The sequence below is a fragment of the Scatophagus argus genome, chromosome 2, assembly GCF_020382885.2.
Source record: "Scatophagus argus isolate fScaArg1 chromosome 2, fScaArg1.pri, whole genome shotgun sequence".
NCBI classification, from domain to species: domain Eukaryota; kingdom Metazoa; phylum Chordata; class Actinopteri; family Scatophagidae; genus Scatophagus; species Scatophagus argus.
This window is the reverse complement of record NC_058494.1, coordinates 4,116,212-4,133,315: the sequence shown is the minus strand read 5'-3', so window position 1 is coordinate 4,133,315 and position 17,104 is coordinate 4,116,212. Positions and strand designations below refer to the sequence as shown.

Genomic DNA, 17,104 nt, shown 5'->3' with positions numbered 1-17,104 from the left:
GATAAATTACTAATGTTCCCGCTTTTATAAACAGATTACCGGTGTTCCCGAGCAGATCTGCCTATTCTTTGCTTTTCTCCCCTCCCCTTATGCCTCTACTTTTTTTTTCCACCATCCTGTCTCCATCCTCTTTCCATCATCCACTCCTCAAGTGGTATTTATAGAGTGGCTCCGGATGCATCGGCTTCTCTCCTCTACTGGTTTCTGGCCCACGCGTGTTTCTGTCTTAGTTCTCTTTGTTCCTTTGCTTCTTTACTTGTTCTCCTTCTACCTTCTCTTCCTCCTCCTCCTCCTCCTCCTCCCCCTCCTCCTCCTTGTAGACAGCCGTTTGTCTATGTGTTTGTCTCTTTTTGAGATGGGAGGACTTCTGGGATTGTGTAGACACATATCTCACCTGTCTTCCTGTCTTCCTGTTTCCTTTTTTACCCCACCGTGTCTTCTGCCTGTCTGTGTCTGCTCCCTTTCATTTACCTCTTCTCATCACTCCACCTTCATCCCTGACTTTTCCTTTCCTTGCCTCCTCACAGCGTGTGTCAACATGTCTGTCATCTCCCTGGTTTCTATCACTCTCAGCTGTGCTGCCATGGAGTGCTGGGATCCACCGTGCCGGTCTTCTTTCAACTAAAAGCTCCCCTAGTAACACAGCATTGCATGAAATGTCCCTCCTCGAAAGTTGTGCTGATGATAAAGTTTGCTTTCCTTTTACTTTTTAGTTTTCGCAGATTCTAAAATCAACAACTTACACATGGCACAATCCCCAGTTTGCCAAGTGAAATTCCTGTGCTTAACCCACTCATCCACTTTGCTCATTTTATCTTGTGTTATTTTAAAGAAAACATGCCCTGAGGTCAGACTTCTTTTGATGCAGTCAAAGACAGCTTGATTAAACGTAAAGACAAATGATGCAATCAGTATTATGACCAGGATTTTCTGTTTTTTGGAAGAGAAGGTCTCACTGGACCGTTATTGGACATGGAAACAATATTACCATCCGGTTGTCCGGTTGTAACATGCTGTTAAAAATCATCAATCATTAAAGCAATTTAAATTTCATTTAGAAAATGTTAAACCTTAGAAATGGGTTATCTGGTCAGATATGACATTTTAACAGACTTGACTTTGAACAACAACCACTAATACCCAGCAAACTGTCATGTTTTAAGCATGTTCCAGCAGTGTCATTATGTTAAGTAAAAGTCATGCATAGGATATTCACTAGGGTTGTAAGACGTAAATATTTTGATATTATGTATCAATTCTGAAAATCACTGTATTGATTTGAAATTGATAGTTTACATGCAAAGATTTGTGGCTGTGGCTCATTTTGTGTCTTGTTTAATCTCCCAACAGCTAGACTGACTCCCACTCCAGCACAGCAACATGAACTGAGACAGGAAGAAGTTAGCACATATCACTGACATAAACACAAAGAACAAAGGTCCATGAAACAGTATGAACTGCATAGACAAAAGTGTTAGACACATGACCATTAAATCAATTCCACCTTTAATGACATTGCATTGGAAATACACAGATAGCTCTGCAGCTGTAAGAGTTTCCACTCTTCTTTGAGGGCTTTCCACAGGATCTTTCTGTGTCAAGTGTTTCTGTGGGAATTTCTGCCCGTTCATGCAGTAGAGCATTTGTCATGTCAGCCACTGATGTTGGACCAAAAGGCCTGGCTCACAGTCTTTGTTCCAGTTCATCCCAAAGGTGTTGGATGGGGTTGAGGTCAGGGCTCTGTGTGGGCCAGTCAAGGTCATCCACACCAAACTCTTCTATGTGTTTCGGCACATTGATACTTATTGTATTGCCAGATTCTTGCACAGCCCTAACATTGACCAGGCATTGCAAAATACTATAGAATACCCGTTGAGTTGTAGCATTTCAATGACTGACTGCAATGTTGCTGTAACATTGTTAGAGCATCACAAAATAAATGTCACATTCACGATATCACAGGGCTATACAGAGTTTGTAGGGCCTGAACCTCTGAAAAATGTCATTATTGTCCAATGACTTCTTGTTAAATCCCTCCCCTGACTGTCCAGCCAAAGCTTAGCAACACTGTCCAGATACAATTTCTCCACATATTAGGGCTTGGTGAACTGTCCATCTGCACTTCCTTCAGCTCTTTCCCAGGGCTGAGACTTATAGACTGCTTCTTTTCTAATTTTTTGTCTCTCTTCTAGTCTTCTGCAAGGTGTCACCAGAAATCAGCTGATGAGACAGAAATAGTACTTGCTACCCCCCCCCCCCCCACACACACACACACACACAGGCACACACACACACACACACACAGACATACACAGAGAGCTTTCCCTTCCTCCCTCCCCATCCTTGGGCAATGTATTCATAGCGGTGCTAATTAACAACTCCACACCAGTGACTGGTGAAGAGAGTGGAGACACAAGAGGGAGAGATAAAGAGAACAAGAGAGAGAAAGGGGGAGGGAGTTCTTGGACGTGTGGAATTGAGTATATGAGGTCCAAGGCAAAGACAAACCCACACATGTATATAATGTGTATTTCCTGTCTATGTCATTATTTATGTTTGCTTGTGTCTGTTTGAGTGTACGTAACTTTGCGCATGTGTGCTCATTTGCACATGCGTTTTGACAAGGCCAAAGCAGGGCTAACCCACATCTGGCTCTTTGACTGTCCCTGCTGGCCTGTGGTGTTGACCCAGAGAGAGAGTAGACAGCCACAGTTCAGTCAGTTCACACCACTTGGCCCCCCGTGGTCACTGTCTGCCAGGGCCACTGTCAGTTAGTAACACATCACAGCAGTGTGAATAGGTTACTTTTTTAAGTCATGAGTAGTGTACCAGATGTCTTGTTTTGTGTGGTTAGTGAAAGCTCTGGTCGTTGTTTGGATGTGTTAGCTTCGTGCTGGGGCTGGTGGCAGAGACAGTACATGACAGGACATGAACAGACATGAACACCTCTCGAAAATACCGGTTGCTTTATTTGCATGTTATTTCTTCCTAGCTGTCTATCTCACAACTGGTACATCAGCAAATCACAGTTTTGATTTTGTGTTGGGTGTACACTTGAGTTTCTGCTCAGTTAGTTTAGGTTCAGTGGTGGTTAGCTCAGGTTAGAGGCTAATAGATAGTACAGATGCCATTTTTAAAGAATAGAACCTTTCCACTGTAGTTATTTTGACATGTCATAGTAGGTTAGACAAGTGCAATTAAGCTAAGTAAGTCTGTGATTTTTATTATACCTTTTCATTTTATTAATAGACAGTTCTTTTATCTGTGTGATTAAAGCTGTATTAAATGAGTCTGGGCCACTTGGTTATTTGTATCAATAATTTTACTTTAAATGGGACCATAATTTACAAAATGAAGACTTGCCTCTTTTTAGGAAACCTTTAACTAAGGAAATAAATAAAGTGAGAAGTACAATAATTTTTTCATAAAGTTTCATAAACATTTGGCCTCTTTTTGCAAACAATAGAGTCGCCACCTGCTGGCCATTAGAAAGAATGCCAATTTAAAGGACTTCTGCACTGGCTTCACTCTTCCATGTTTTCTACATTGTGTGTGTGTCATTATGATTTCACATGGTCATTAGACTCATTATTAATATAAAATTAGTGTTGTTTCAAAAATATTAACAATGGCTTTCACTTAGTAACTCCAAGTTTTTACAGCTGAAATTTGACAGAAGAGTCTGCCAGCTCTACTTGTTTTTCACCACCTGTGATCACAGGCATGGTGGCTGACCCCTGGGGAGGCAGCAGGCTCAGACCTGTAATTCATGAGCACACACAGAGAGCCTGTCCTTTCCTGAGAGGACATCTTTTTCCTGTGTCTTCACAGGGTTTTCTGTACAATTGTGGTCTCTCATGTATCTCCTGGTGAGTCAAAGTTAAGATTAATATAGAGGTAGTGTTCATGATGTGCATTTAGGTGGAAATTACAATGTGTACAGGTGCTGTGTGCTGACTCAGACGACATGAATCTGGACTGTCACACTGTCTGTAAAAAGGGCATGACTCTCTTAACATTGGACGGTGTCTTTGGGACAGAAAACCACACGTTTGATGAATCCTGTAGCCGTATAATATAAGTTCTGTATGTGCCTACTTATTCACACTGTCTGTTCCTCTCCAGCTGAGGACAAATTTCACTGTCACTGAATGTTGCATATATGCAATGTGCCATTCACGGTGCGTCAGTCTGTCACATTGTCTTTGCACTGTTTGTGAGAGTGTGCTCCCTTCACACACGATTGTTCAGCTCTGTCACTTATGAAATTAAGAGAAAAAAACTGGAGTTGTATCATTTGTTATTGGGACTGAATTAGGGTTGGGTATCATTTAAAGAAAGCTGATAACAGCACCGATACCTGTGCCCTTGCAGAGTCCCTAATTTGGTACCCTGGCAAATACACTGTCCCTAAATTAGTCTACAGACTATACGGTGTTACACTGTACTTTGCAACCAGCGATGCATTGCATAAAACGATGTATATACATAATCATCTTTTCCCTAGATTCAGGTTAAAAAAGAAGCAAAATCAGGAATCATTTGACTGGAGAAGTTTTGATACTATTTGAAACTAATTACCAGCCCTAACCTGAACTAAGAGGTGAAGGTACAAATTAATTCATTATGATTTAAAGCTCCTTTAATCAACACTTTTATAACATTTAATCAAATGACTACTAAGGTAGTGATTTATCCACTGTTTACACAGAACTGTCACCAGCTTGTCGCGCTGCAACACTTCAGTTACTTTATACAGGCGTAAAGGTTACAGTAGGTTTCCATATTGTGGTGGGAAGAGGTGACCATTTAAAGAACTCAGACTATTCAGAAACCATGCAAGCATCTCTCTATGAGAAGATAAAAATAATAAAAAAGTTCTAATGTTGCGGGATCCAGATTTCACTGAATTTGTTGGACTTTTACTAACACGTAAGAGATATTTTTTGTGTTTTACCGTTTCCTGAATACCTGAATTTCCCCCAGCTAAATCTAGAGACTTTTGAGGCTGAAGCGACTACCTTGACTGCTGCAGAGCTCCTTTGTGATTCCACTGGGAACACAGATTTATTTTTATATTAAAAAGCCGCCTCATGCAGCTGTAACAGTGCATGCCTACTGAATGCGTGGAAATGGTAGAAAAGACTGATGAAACTGTGGCTCTAAGAACAGCAACAGCTGGTGCACTGACACCCAATGACACCCAGTGTTTGACGCCACCACGTTACCAAGACAACCGGCTGTGCACCCTCTGTTTCTGACAGCTGTTCCCATGGTGCCTTGACTTGGCTTAGCCCTTAGACTCCCACTGGCAGGACAGATACCATCTCAGGGGTCAGAGGTCATCTTTATGACGTTGCTGTCGTGGTGGTGTCATGTTGTTTTTTCATTTGAATTACGTACGAATCAGTTTAGCTGAGTTTTGTGTCAACTTCAATGGTCATATATCATTATTTATGACTGCTAGCTAAATCAAAGCCTATTTGTAATGTTTGTGAGTGAAAACATGCGTGTGCAAGCTGAATTTATACATCTTGTGAAAATATTTGAATGTGCAGACATTTTGCACTTGAACCCATTCTGATTACCCAGAGCTTTACCCTGCCTTCAGTCAAACACTGCCAAACCTGGTGACATATAAAGAGATCAGAATGGGTGTAATGGTATGAAATGACGGCACAGTGATGATCTACATTATGACTTATTTGAGTCAACTTTAAAGCACCCTGGTTCTGGATTATAGATGGCACAGATGCTTTTAAGTTGAGCCCCAAGGTTATTACAGCTATTTGAGATGTCAGACGTTACAAAACTCCAGCATGTGAACTTTGAAGGATAGTTGATTTCTGAGTGTCATTCCCAGGTTGTCAAATCGCTAACCACCCAAAACATCAGTACATGACAATCTGGGAATGATCCCAAATATTTGAGAAATACACCTATAACACTTTATAATATTCACAATATCAGTCTAAAGAATGTTTCATTTTCTAACCTTACTGTCAGAATTTCTTTTCTTTTTTTTTTTTCACATTTCGTTCAGCGATTCATGTCCCCGTTCCTAACATTCCCTATGCCAGCTGATTGGCCAAATGTGTCCCAGTCTGCCAGTCACCTCCCCGTTCCAGCTCTGTACGGGGCAGTCTGCTGTCCTTAGCACTAAGAGACTGCTAGAAAGGCACTAGTGAAGAGGAATGACCAACTGGCTTCAGTCAACTTCCTGCACTTGGAAAGTTTTGGCAACTTTGAAAGATTTATTTAGGGTGACTGTATATTTCGTGGGAATGACATAACATTTTGTTTAGACAGCTTGTTTTTTCGGACTATAAAAGACAGACAGACCTTTTTTCCATCTCAAACATATTTTGTGAAGACACAGCATTGTCCCTGGACTTTGGATGGGTCATGGTGGAGAACTGTAATCTGTCTCATTTTCTCTATCAGAAGAAACTGCTGGCAGTCGGTCAGGTGTTGTGTTTTGTACCTGTTTCCCACTCAGCAGCTGAGCACTGCAGACCGGAGGACATGTCAGCTTTCAGTAGACCCAGGTGATCTAGTTTAATAAATAAATAGCAATTTGAATTTTAATTTTGGATCTCTTAGTATGGGAGTTTGTTACTATTTTCTGATATTTTACAGACTTAATTAATGATCAAAAATGTTTCAGTTGCTCTGTTATATTTATGGTTTTCTCGCCCTGAACTATCAGTGAGGAGACATTCAGTTTCCTGCTAACAAGCAAGCCCTCCACTTTCACACAGACTTCCTTTTCAGATGAACAGATTTAGTATGTTTTTTATTATTATTATTTTTGCCTCTGCAAATGTGAGAAAGTGTGAATGCCAGCGCACTGCATTGTCTTGGTGCATTTGTTTTTGACAAATGACTCTGAGGTTCGACTGTAAAGTCAGTGTGCTGCCAGAGACTTAACTAAAGTTTGTGTGCTTGCACAAATAGGCAAATTGGCTGCAAAGCTGTGAATGAAGCCATCTCCTTCCTCTCTATCTCTCTCCCTCAGCGAGGTAATTAAAGTGCCTGTCTGGGTCCCCTATATGAGAGCCATGGTATGCTAATGCAGTATTCCTTTGACAGTTCTGTTGAGACAACATTGTGGGTGTTTTCACATGGCCTGATTTGCAATTCACACTTGGGTTATTTTCATCATAGACTTCCCGGGAAGCAGGGAGGGGAACGACTGTGAGCCACAGACAGCAAATCTGAGTTTCATTTAATTGCGTGAATGATTTCTTTGAAAGGCACCTTTCAAGTGGTGATCTAATTGCCAGTTATTTTGCTCCAACAGAAATGTTGTTCTCAAACAGGCGCATGCATAACATCGCTATTGTTTCTGGTAGATTTATTTGTTAGGAAAATTATTCAGTCATTCAGAAATTCCGCCATGACCTTTTCTGTTTCTGTTTTCGTGAATGCAAGAATATTTCGACAGGAAGATCGGTCTGAAGGGTAAGGTTTATCAAGTACAAAAAGTTTGAGAATGAAAGATGTGCCACTAATGGACACTCTTCAACTTTTCTCTCCTTTCTTCTCAGAACACTGCACCAGCAGTTTGAGAGCTACAAACAGGAGGTGCGTCGCATCGGGGCAGAGACACGGCGTCAACAGACCCAGCAGAAAGACGACGCGCCCACCTGTGGCATCTGCCGCAAGACCAAGTTTGCCGACGGCTGCGGCCACCTCTGCTCCTACTGCCAGACCAAATTCTGCGCTCGCTGTGGGGGGCGTGTCTCTCTGCGCTCCAACAATGTGAGCAATCTGAACTCTGAACTCTCCCTTTTTCCTTCTCCCTCTCACACTCACCCCATTCCTGCTGTAGCTGATGTCCATTCGGTCCTTTTGCTTCCGTGTTTGTAACCGTCTGCTCTGTTGCTTCCTTGTCACACTTTGGTCCAACCAAAGTGTATTGGAAGAATGGCTTGGCACCAACCATAGACCCTTCTAAGCTGTAGTGTTGTGGAATGGTTATAAATTGAAGCACCTTAACTCGGTGGAATGTGAAAGCACACCAGTAACAGCATCTGTGTTGTCCTGTGTCTCCTGTGACTGCACTGCTGCCATTTAGCAAGCATGTCAGACAGTGACAGTGCTAAATTTCTCAAGCAACATGCTGAAACCACTGAAATACATGAAGATGGATGACATGTCTCCACTTAATCTCACTACAAACTTGAAGCCAAAATATCCTGGGTCCAAGCACTGTTTTGCATTGGTATTTTGAGCCAGAACCTGTGCAGAAGTGACTGGGAAGTCGAGCTGCGGTATTTTCAGCCCATACACCCTTCTGACCCAATCTCAGCGGGGCTCAGTTGTCAATCATGATGATTCATTAAGTAGTTTCAACAACAATCTTTGGGAAAAAGTGTGTGTACTTTAAGTTTCGCCCACATCCCATCTGCTAACATGGAGGGAGTGGGGTTTATGACCCCTGTACATTGGAGCCTGCCACCAGGGGGCGATAAAATATTTTGGCTTCACTTTTGGGGAGCTTGAGCATGTTGTCCATCTTTATATACAGCGAATGACCAACACAAAGACCAGCAAAAACAGAAGCAAAGAAGCTGAGACAGAAAGGGTTTGTAAAGGAGTACTGAAAACCTCACCATAATCTTACCTTACCAAAAACAGTCACGGGAAAAGTTAGGTTTGTAGTTAAGGGCCGCAGCTGAAATTAGATTGCATTTATAACATTTAGAAAGGTGACAATGCAGCTTCAGAATGAAAATGCTAACATGCTGATGATCAATAGATAATGTTTATAGTGTTAAACACAATTATGAAGCTGAACTGAGATTTGCATCTATTTGTATTTTGCAAGTCCAAAATATTAGACCTGTTGGTGGCATTGTAGGGAAATTCAACAAAGTTACCCAACTTATTTAAGAACATCCCACAGGGAACATGAATGTCTAAAATATATCTTGTTTAGGCTGAGATATACCTCGAGATAAGTCAGCTGTTTGACCTGCTGGTGGTGTGAGGTGAGACCTCAGAGGAACATAGCATGGCTGAAAACCAGCAAACTATTAAAAACCGAACATCTGTTAACTTAAACCCACAGTACACTCAAAACATTGAGCAGTGCTGCCTCTGTGCCACAGACTATAGAGGCCATAGTGTTTTAAAACAAAGGCCTAAACCATATCACCAAATCTGAACCACTAATTTGATCCATGTCTGATCAGTGCCCCATCCATCCGTAAACCAAGCATGTTTGCACTATTTTAAGACCTGGCCCTCTTCCGTCCAGGCATTTTTTGGGCTCCCCTCCAACCCAAGGGATAGGACCCCCTCTTGGGTACCCTACCTGAGTATGGGCCCTCCACCCTTGGCCTGCTGGTCCCCAATCTGTTCAGGATCCGCACAGCCCAGCTGGGCCTGAGCTCACGCTGGCATCACATGTATACAGAACTCAAAGGCGAGTGAGAAGAGGGGATAAAGATAGCATCTCTGTTGGTACAGCCTTAATATTGCTTTCACAGCAGGCAGGCTTTTACACGGAAATAAAGAGATGAGACTAGCATGATGTAAATGCAATCTATAAATAGAACAAATAGAGGAAATCATTTTTGAAGGTGAATTGTTCTCAGATTAACATTAGTCACTTTGGCCTTTTGTGAATAATGAATGTTTTAAAATGGAATTTAATTCCTTGAGATGATACTGAAGCGAACTGTCACAGGCCTCAATGATTTAAGTGAGTGAGAAGAAAGAGAGATGCATTGCAAAGCAGTACACACTATTGCACACTGTTTTGGGATATTTTTGTGCATGCACTTTTGTTAGAGTGTGTTTTGTGTCTTTGAGTCTGCACAAGAGTCACTCTGACAAAGAACCAATGAGTATGTTTGCATCCTGTCAAACTAGACACCAAATACAAAAAGCATTCCGTACCTGGTTCCTTTACATTAGACTTCAAGTGAAAATCTCACATTAACTACAACATAAGAGGACTTTTCAAACATACAGCATGTTTACTTTCAGCATTTATTTTTAATGCAGCTACTTTAAAGCCCAATTTAAGATTTGTTTAGTTAGACTCCTATGCTCACTGAGCAATTAAATTACAAGGAAGAAGAAAACACAACATGTAGATTGTCTTGCATTTCTTTTCTGAAAGTGTTTGTTTGTGAAAGTTTGTGTATGTATGTGTGTGTGTGTGTGTGTAATGTGTGTGAGGGATGTGTCTGAAGTGAAGCTGTGCTGATCTTGGCGGTGTCTGCCTCTGTCCTGGGTCGTCCGGCTGGCCAAGCAGAATAACTGAATGTTTTTGATATAAAACCCTTCTCTTGTCTGCAGTGTGCTCGTTTATCCCACATCAGCAGCACACAGTGTTTTCCTCTTGGTAGCAGGATGACTTTTAAAAATGCATTTACATAGTTTTAAAATGTACTGTGTGCTGTTGTTTAGCAAAATGTAAACTAAAAGGCACAAACTTAAAAAAGTTTATACATTTTTTAAGATAAGATAAGATAATGGATACCACCCGTTACATTCTGGAAAAAAAACATAAGATGTGAAATTATATTCATATGTTCAGAAAGGTCGATTTTGTTACTGACTTATACATATCAGGGATGTCACAATTTAATTATCGCTACACTATTATCATGGTCAAAACAATGTTGATATTGCAATATCTATAGAAAGTTTAAAAAATGTCCATTATCTAAATATTTTTAGACTTTTAAGAGTCAATTGCTATGTGAATTGTTGTACTTACATTATTATGTTGTTACATTAGCATTATATTAGTGACATAAAATTCATCTTAAAATAACAATAGTATTGTTTATTGCAATGATTTCTGGCACTATATATTGCCCAACAATTAGTTGTTGTGATAGGCCCACTGAAATCTTTTCTACGTATCTTTTCACAGGTATACAGACAATGATGTGCAACCACATGCTAAGAAATAAAGAGCTTCGCCCCTTCTTGACACACAAATGTGCACATGATTTGTGTACATGCATTATTATTAAAAGGTTACAGATTTATTATTTCATAATGCTGCATTTACATTATATGCATTTACAGCATTTGTGAGGCAGTTTACAGTAAAACTGAAATAAAAGCTTCTAATAAAATAGCTTACATCCTGAGGTCAAAACAAAGATAATCAAACATTATTACGTAATGATGACTCAAAACGCTTTTAATTTTGCCCTTTCACTGACACCTGAAGTGTTTTCTTTACCACATAAGCCAAAAACAAAATGTCTTAACATGTGATATATTTGAAAGTCAAAAGAGACGGACAGATTTTCATTGGAGTGCAGAGGGTTAGTAACTGTTGAGGAACAATGTGCTCCATGTTGTTTTTGGTGTCCCAGTTTTCTCTTTGTGACAAGGAGCTGTGATACATCCTGATGTTGTCACAGGTCGTGAGTCACTCAAAGGTCATAAGCTGGGTCATGCATGTCGCTGCAGCCTGACATGTCAGTGGTCACATACATTCACTTACTGTTGTTCCTACCTCCTCACATTCCATCACTAAATATGAAGTATGTGTATCAATTCTGCAAATTGTAATTAACAAATGTTTGCACCACGTCCTCTTTCCCCCGTTTTCTCCTTTGTTTCTTCCCTCTTTTCCCACAACCTGTCCAATATCCCTTTTCACAAATTCACCTTCTTTGCATCTCTATCTCTTATATCTTTTATATTCTTTCATTTCTCTCTCTTTCCTCTTTTGCTCCACTTCCACCCTCACTTTTCTCAATTCTTACTGCTACCTGGACTGCATGCCACAAAGGAGGACAAAGTGGTTAGCATCTTTTTTGTGTTCTCTCTTTGCTGTGAATGTGGTGTTCATGGCACATGAAGGTAAAAAACGCTGGCTGTGTTCAAATCTCAAGCTGAGATTTCTCTTGTCTGGTCACAGCAAGTTGACTTCTACCCTGGAAAGGTGATGTAAACTAGTTCTAAGCTCAGTTTCTCTGATGTGAACCGGACCTGTAATTCCCCAGCTGAATGCAAAATGGTCAAACAAAACCAACAACTGCAGATGCAAGAGAGTGAGCTATCAGATTGGAACAGAGCCAGTGTGTGTACAAATCCACTTATGGATTATTGACTTAACTGAACAGGGGGAGTCCCTGATACTTTGTATTTTGTGTTAACTTTGATTTCCCTGAGTGTTTACTGTACTGTGTGGGATGGAGCCACCTGGAACTACTGTGTCCTCAGAAGATGTTCTCTCCAGTGTAAACCCTGACTAACTCTGTGTCCATTGTCTGTCTCCTCCCCTTTCAAAGTGTCTCATAGTGAAGGACAGGGTAAGGCTTGCTGGGTGATGGATTTTACTGCATGGGTCACTATTATTGTCTCCCCTTCACACTTGGGTCTGTGCTCGTTCGCAGTATCAGAGCAGGAATTCAGGAATCCATTAACAGTGTTTGCCCCACTGATCACTGTGGTGAAGCGGTCTCAGGGCAGCTGGCTGTGAGCCTTCATCAGTGCTCTAATTCTGAGAATGAACACAGACCCTGAAAATCAACTGGCGGGCAGAGCGAGCATGAGCCATAATATAGGCTGTCGGCAGGGGCGTCTGACCCATCCCGACCCCTCTTCCTATGGCTGTAGGCATGGCTGTGCTAAAACAGGTACTGGAATAAATCCTTGGCAAAAATGGGGGTGGGAGATTGGCATTTCTGCTGGCATGCATCTAAGAAAGCACTCTACCCTACAGACCCTTTATCTGAATGCACAATGAATCCACACTCATGCCTGCGCATGCTTTCCCTGCCTGTGTGTTTGAGACCAGAGCAGCCTTGCCATGGGGAGATGGGCGGGGCCCAGGTATATGTTCCACCTTGTCCACTTACCACTTCCCCTTAATGCTTGGTCACTGTCAAATGTCAAAGTGTTGTTGCTGCCCTGTCAGAGTCACAGATGGTAAAAGGATGGCAGTGAATTTTAGTTTTGCGATGTCTCTGAGGCCTTTCAGAGACAGGAGGATTCATTGTTTGACTGTGCTTATGCTGCCAAATAAGACAGCAAACAAGTCAGTGCAGGAAAGGAGAGTGTCTTGATGTGTGTTTGGTTCACACCGTTCAGTGTGATCTAATAACTGCTCACTCCTCTCGTTTGACACATTATTTAATTAGAATATAAGAATCAAGATGACCCTGTTTTAACTCAATTGTGACTGGCACAGTGCTGAAGTTGAGTGGATGGGCATGTAGTAGAAGTGGGACTGTGCATAAAGAGAGTTTGGAGGGTCTTGGCTATTGGCCAGCTGCTGATGCACCTTGAGATCAGCATAATCTTATTTTTCAATATTTAATATATATATATATAAATTGCTAATGACTGGCCCATAAAGCAAGGGCCCATTAGTTCATTTTCTATAATGACACGAAGCTGACCTAGTCGCATCTGTTACTGAGCTACCTGCATCTCTCCACTCTTTTTCTCATGTCAGATGCTGTGGATCTGACAATATCGATATGCAATAACAAAAGAAGGGAGGTACGGAGCAGTTGAAGGTCAAAAAAAGAGGGGGAAAAAAAGAATAATCCAGACACAGACAGATATGCAGAAATGGCAGGGCAGCTATGGCGACAGTAGTACCCTCCTTTAAGCAGCAACAGGGGGAAGGAAGGAGGCGAGGCCACTGGCCACCTGGCCGCTGCCAGGCAGACAAGCAGGCGTTTGCCAGGGACGCTGAGGAACAGCATGAGGAGGAGGAGGAGGAGAGTGTAGTTGAAACGGCAAGCAGGGAGTATAGTGTGCAGGGTAAGAGGGACGCACAGGGAGGTAGTGTGTGTGACCATGATGAGTGATAATTCAATTAATGAGGACAATAGTTACGTACAATAACATAATTGTGGAATGCTGTTATCACTGGTACCTTGTGACTGAATGTTGGTGGCTGGTCTGGGCCAAGAATGCCAGGGTCCTGCTGCGATGTCATGTATGTAGACATCAGGTGCCTATTCAAGACATGGTCAGAAACATTAAAAAGTTACCTGTTTTTCAATTAGCTAATGGAGCTAGTGTTAGATTAGCTGAAACAGTGACAGCTGCCATTTTAGCCACTCTAAAGCTCAACTCTTGCACAAATAAATACCCATCATGTTAGCAGTGATGCTGCGCATAGTTCATAGGTAAAATATTTTTTAGGCTTTGACAGGAACTGTTCTTTTCCCATAAAACATGACTTGAAACTAAAGGACAGAATTATGTTAATTATCAATGTTACAGACTAAAGGCCAACTGTTGTGCTACTCTGTAAGCAGAACAAGTCATTCCAATAAATGCTATCACTGAGTTTAAACCAATTTCAGTGAGTTCACAAGCTAGCTGTGAAGTGTGGAAAATATTTATATTCTAAATAAATTGGCTCTAGTCAGTCAAAGTTTAAGTGTGATGCACAGGAGCACATCCAAAGCACCTCTTCTCTAGGCTGTGAATATCAGATCTTTGGTATAATTGATGCCGTTTTTGTCATCACACCAGCAACTGATTTGGACCAGACTATCATACATAAGATCTTGGGTTAGAATTAGGTTAGGGTTAGGGTTGGTCTTTTAGTTGTGAGGGTTAAGGTTAGGGTAAAGGGCTAAGGAATGCATTCAGTGAGAGCTGATGAAGACGCTGATGTGTATTTCATAGCCATTTCTGTCAAGCTGGCCTGCTGTTGCTGGTGCTATAGCATGTCAATGGCTGAGTGTTTGTGTATGTGTGTTTAATGTCAGCTCCAGATGGCTTCCAGAAACGTAACAAACTATCTCCATTGTAGATGAGTACTGCCTCCCAGTGGAGAGCAGGCAGGCACAAGGTCCTAACACACACACACACACACACACACACTTCCAAGCCTAACCCTTAAAAATAAGTTTTAACCTTCAAACAGCTCTTTGAAGTTGTTCGTGTTTTCCAAAAAAATCCTGTCCGCAAAGCACTGTAAGCCCAGACATGCACATGCACACACATTGTGATGATATAAAAATAATTCAGGATTTTGTATGATTGTCTGCTCCAGTTTCAGTTTCTGGTGTGATGAGAAAAATGACATCAATTATACCAAAGATCTGATATCTTCAAGAGAAGAGATGCTTTGAATGTGCTCCTGTGCATCACACTTAAACTTCGACTGACTAGAGCCAGTTTATTTGGAATATAAATATTTTCCACACTTCACAGCTAGCTTGGTTTCTATCACACACTGACACTGATTTGATCCAGTATTTCAAAAGCTTGGTATAGACACATTGTTGTGTGTGTGTGATTTCACTTTATACTCATGCACATATTGTTTCATTTAAGATCTACAAGTTCGTTTAACACAGTTAATCTGAATTTTCAGTAGTCTGACTGCAGCTGTTTCTTGTGTTTACTTGTAAGCATTAGGTACCCCTTGTGGTTTGAATGCATTTATGGTCTACAATCTACCACTAATACCCATATAAACACACATGCTCAGATTCACACTGATACAGCCACACAGTCTTCCTCGCTTAATGCATCAAGCTGACACTGCACATTTTACCGGAAGGGACGATGCACTGCATAATCTCAGTCATGTTTCTTAGTACTAGAGATGACTAATCCACTGCTCTCTCCTCCTCCTCAAACTCCACCCCTCTCTTCCATTACACCACTGTATCTGTGGTAACTCTCTAACACTTTTTCTTCCTGTCTTCTGTCTGTTCTAAATAATCTAAATGTAACTCTTATCCCCCTCTTTCACTATCTGTCTCTTTATCTGTCTTCTCTCTCTCTCTCCCTGTATATTCACCCCACATCACCATGCCACTGCACACTTTTCCTGGGCTAGATAAAACTGTGCCTATGATCTGGCAAAAGCCAATAGCATTACAGTCTTTAATGTTTGTAAAGTGCTGTGTAATACTGTTACAGTTCCTATTATTATAACTCTCACTGAAAAGCGGAGGGAAAACTGAAAGTCCATGTGCTTTTTTTTTTTGGATAAATGTGTTTAAACTTTAAGGACAATTTTTACTAACTTAACTATTAACTTGGGTTTCATTTTATAGTTTTTCCACATATTCCTAAAAAGTACAGTGTACATGGAAAATAAACAACTGGTAAATGCTACAATCATATAAAAAAAATAACAAAACAACCCTCACAAATGTACCCCGACACAGAAAGGCTACTTGGCCCGGCAGCAACTGTGGATGTGTGCTTAATGCTAAGTGGTTAGCTGCTGAATGGCAGTCCGTCACAGCTGCAGACGGCTCGGGGGTTACTGCTCACTGCTGTGACTGTGTGCTTTGGGCGACAGTCGGGGCCTGTTGAACGTCCAACCTAAAGCTAACTTCAATGACAAAACTATGATTGCTAAATGAAAAGCAACAGTTGTTTGCCTGTACAAGGAGTCAGTTGTGTGACTGGTGGTTTGAGTCCAGCATTCTGAATGGCAGTGATTTCCATGTGAACACTTGACACGTGACTTTGCCAAAGGTTGAGAGTTGTCTGTAGCGTTTTGCAGGAAGAGTTTTAGAACTGCAATACGAGTAAATCAGGGAATTGGTTTGTATTTGTGCAGACATGGTGTAAGAAACATGAGTTTCAGGTTTTGGTCATTGTGTGTTAGTGTATAAACAGTGCAGAAAACTGTTGTTGGGTAATGTAGAACACTGAGAACGGTGAAAATCTTTTCTGCTATCCCGAAATCAGAAATAAAAACACTTGTGTGGATTTAGCGGCACAGCAGCTCTTTGCTTTCAGCCTGCCTCACCACTGAATGCATTGCAGAGTTGATCTACTACCTTATTACAGGAAATGGAGCATTATGTCTTTTGCAGTCATCTTTCTTGCCACCATTCAGGTTTTACCATTCCCTGAACGATGGCAGTTTACACCCAGCGCTGCTTCATATGTCATTCTGTCAAGGCGTGTGTGTATGTGTGTGTGTGTATGTGTGTGTGTGTGAGTGTGTGTTGAGGGAAGGGTCACTGCACACACTCACTGAAAGCCAACCACACCCTCCCCACTGCTGCAACCCCCGAAGCTCTCATCTATTCTGCCCATTTAAGGAAAAGCTGATGTTCACACAATTCGGGCCTAAATGAATGTTGTTCTCGCCGCGAGCTGCTGTTGACTGGTGCTGCTG

At 41.4% G+C, this 17,104-nt stretch overlaps 1 protein-coding gene across 1 annotated transcript in view; it reads left to right on the top strand.

Moving 5' to 3' along the window:
- rims1b (regulating synaptic membrane exocytosis 1b) overlaps positions 1 to 17,104 on the top strand; it is a 69,234-nt gene that overhangs the window by 13,769 nt on the left and 38,361 nt on the right. The window contains exons 2-3 of the mRNA XM_046401929.1: positions 7,551 to 7,764; positions 11,774 to 11,785. Of these exons, the coding sequence (XP_046257885.1) occupies positions 7,551 to 7,764; positions 11,774 to 11,785 (226 nt within the window). The remainder of the gene's footprint in view (positions 1 to 7,550; positions 7,765 to 11,773; positions 11,786 to 17,104) is intronic.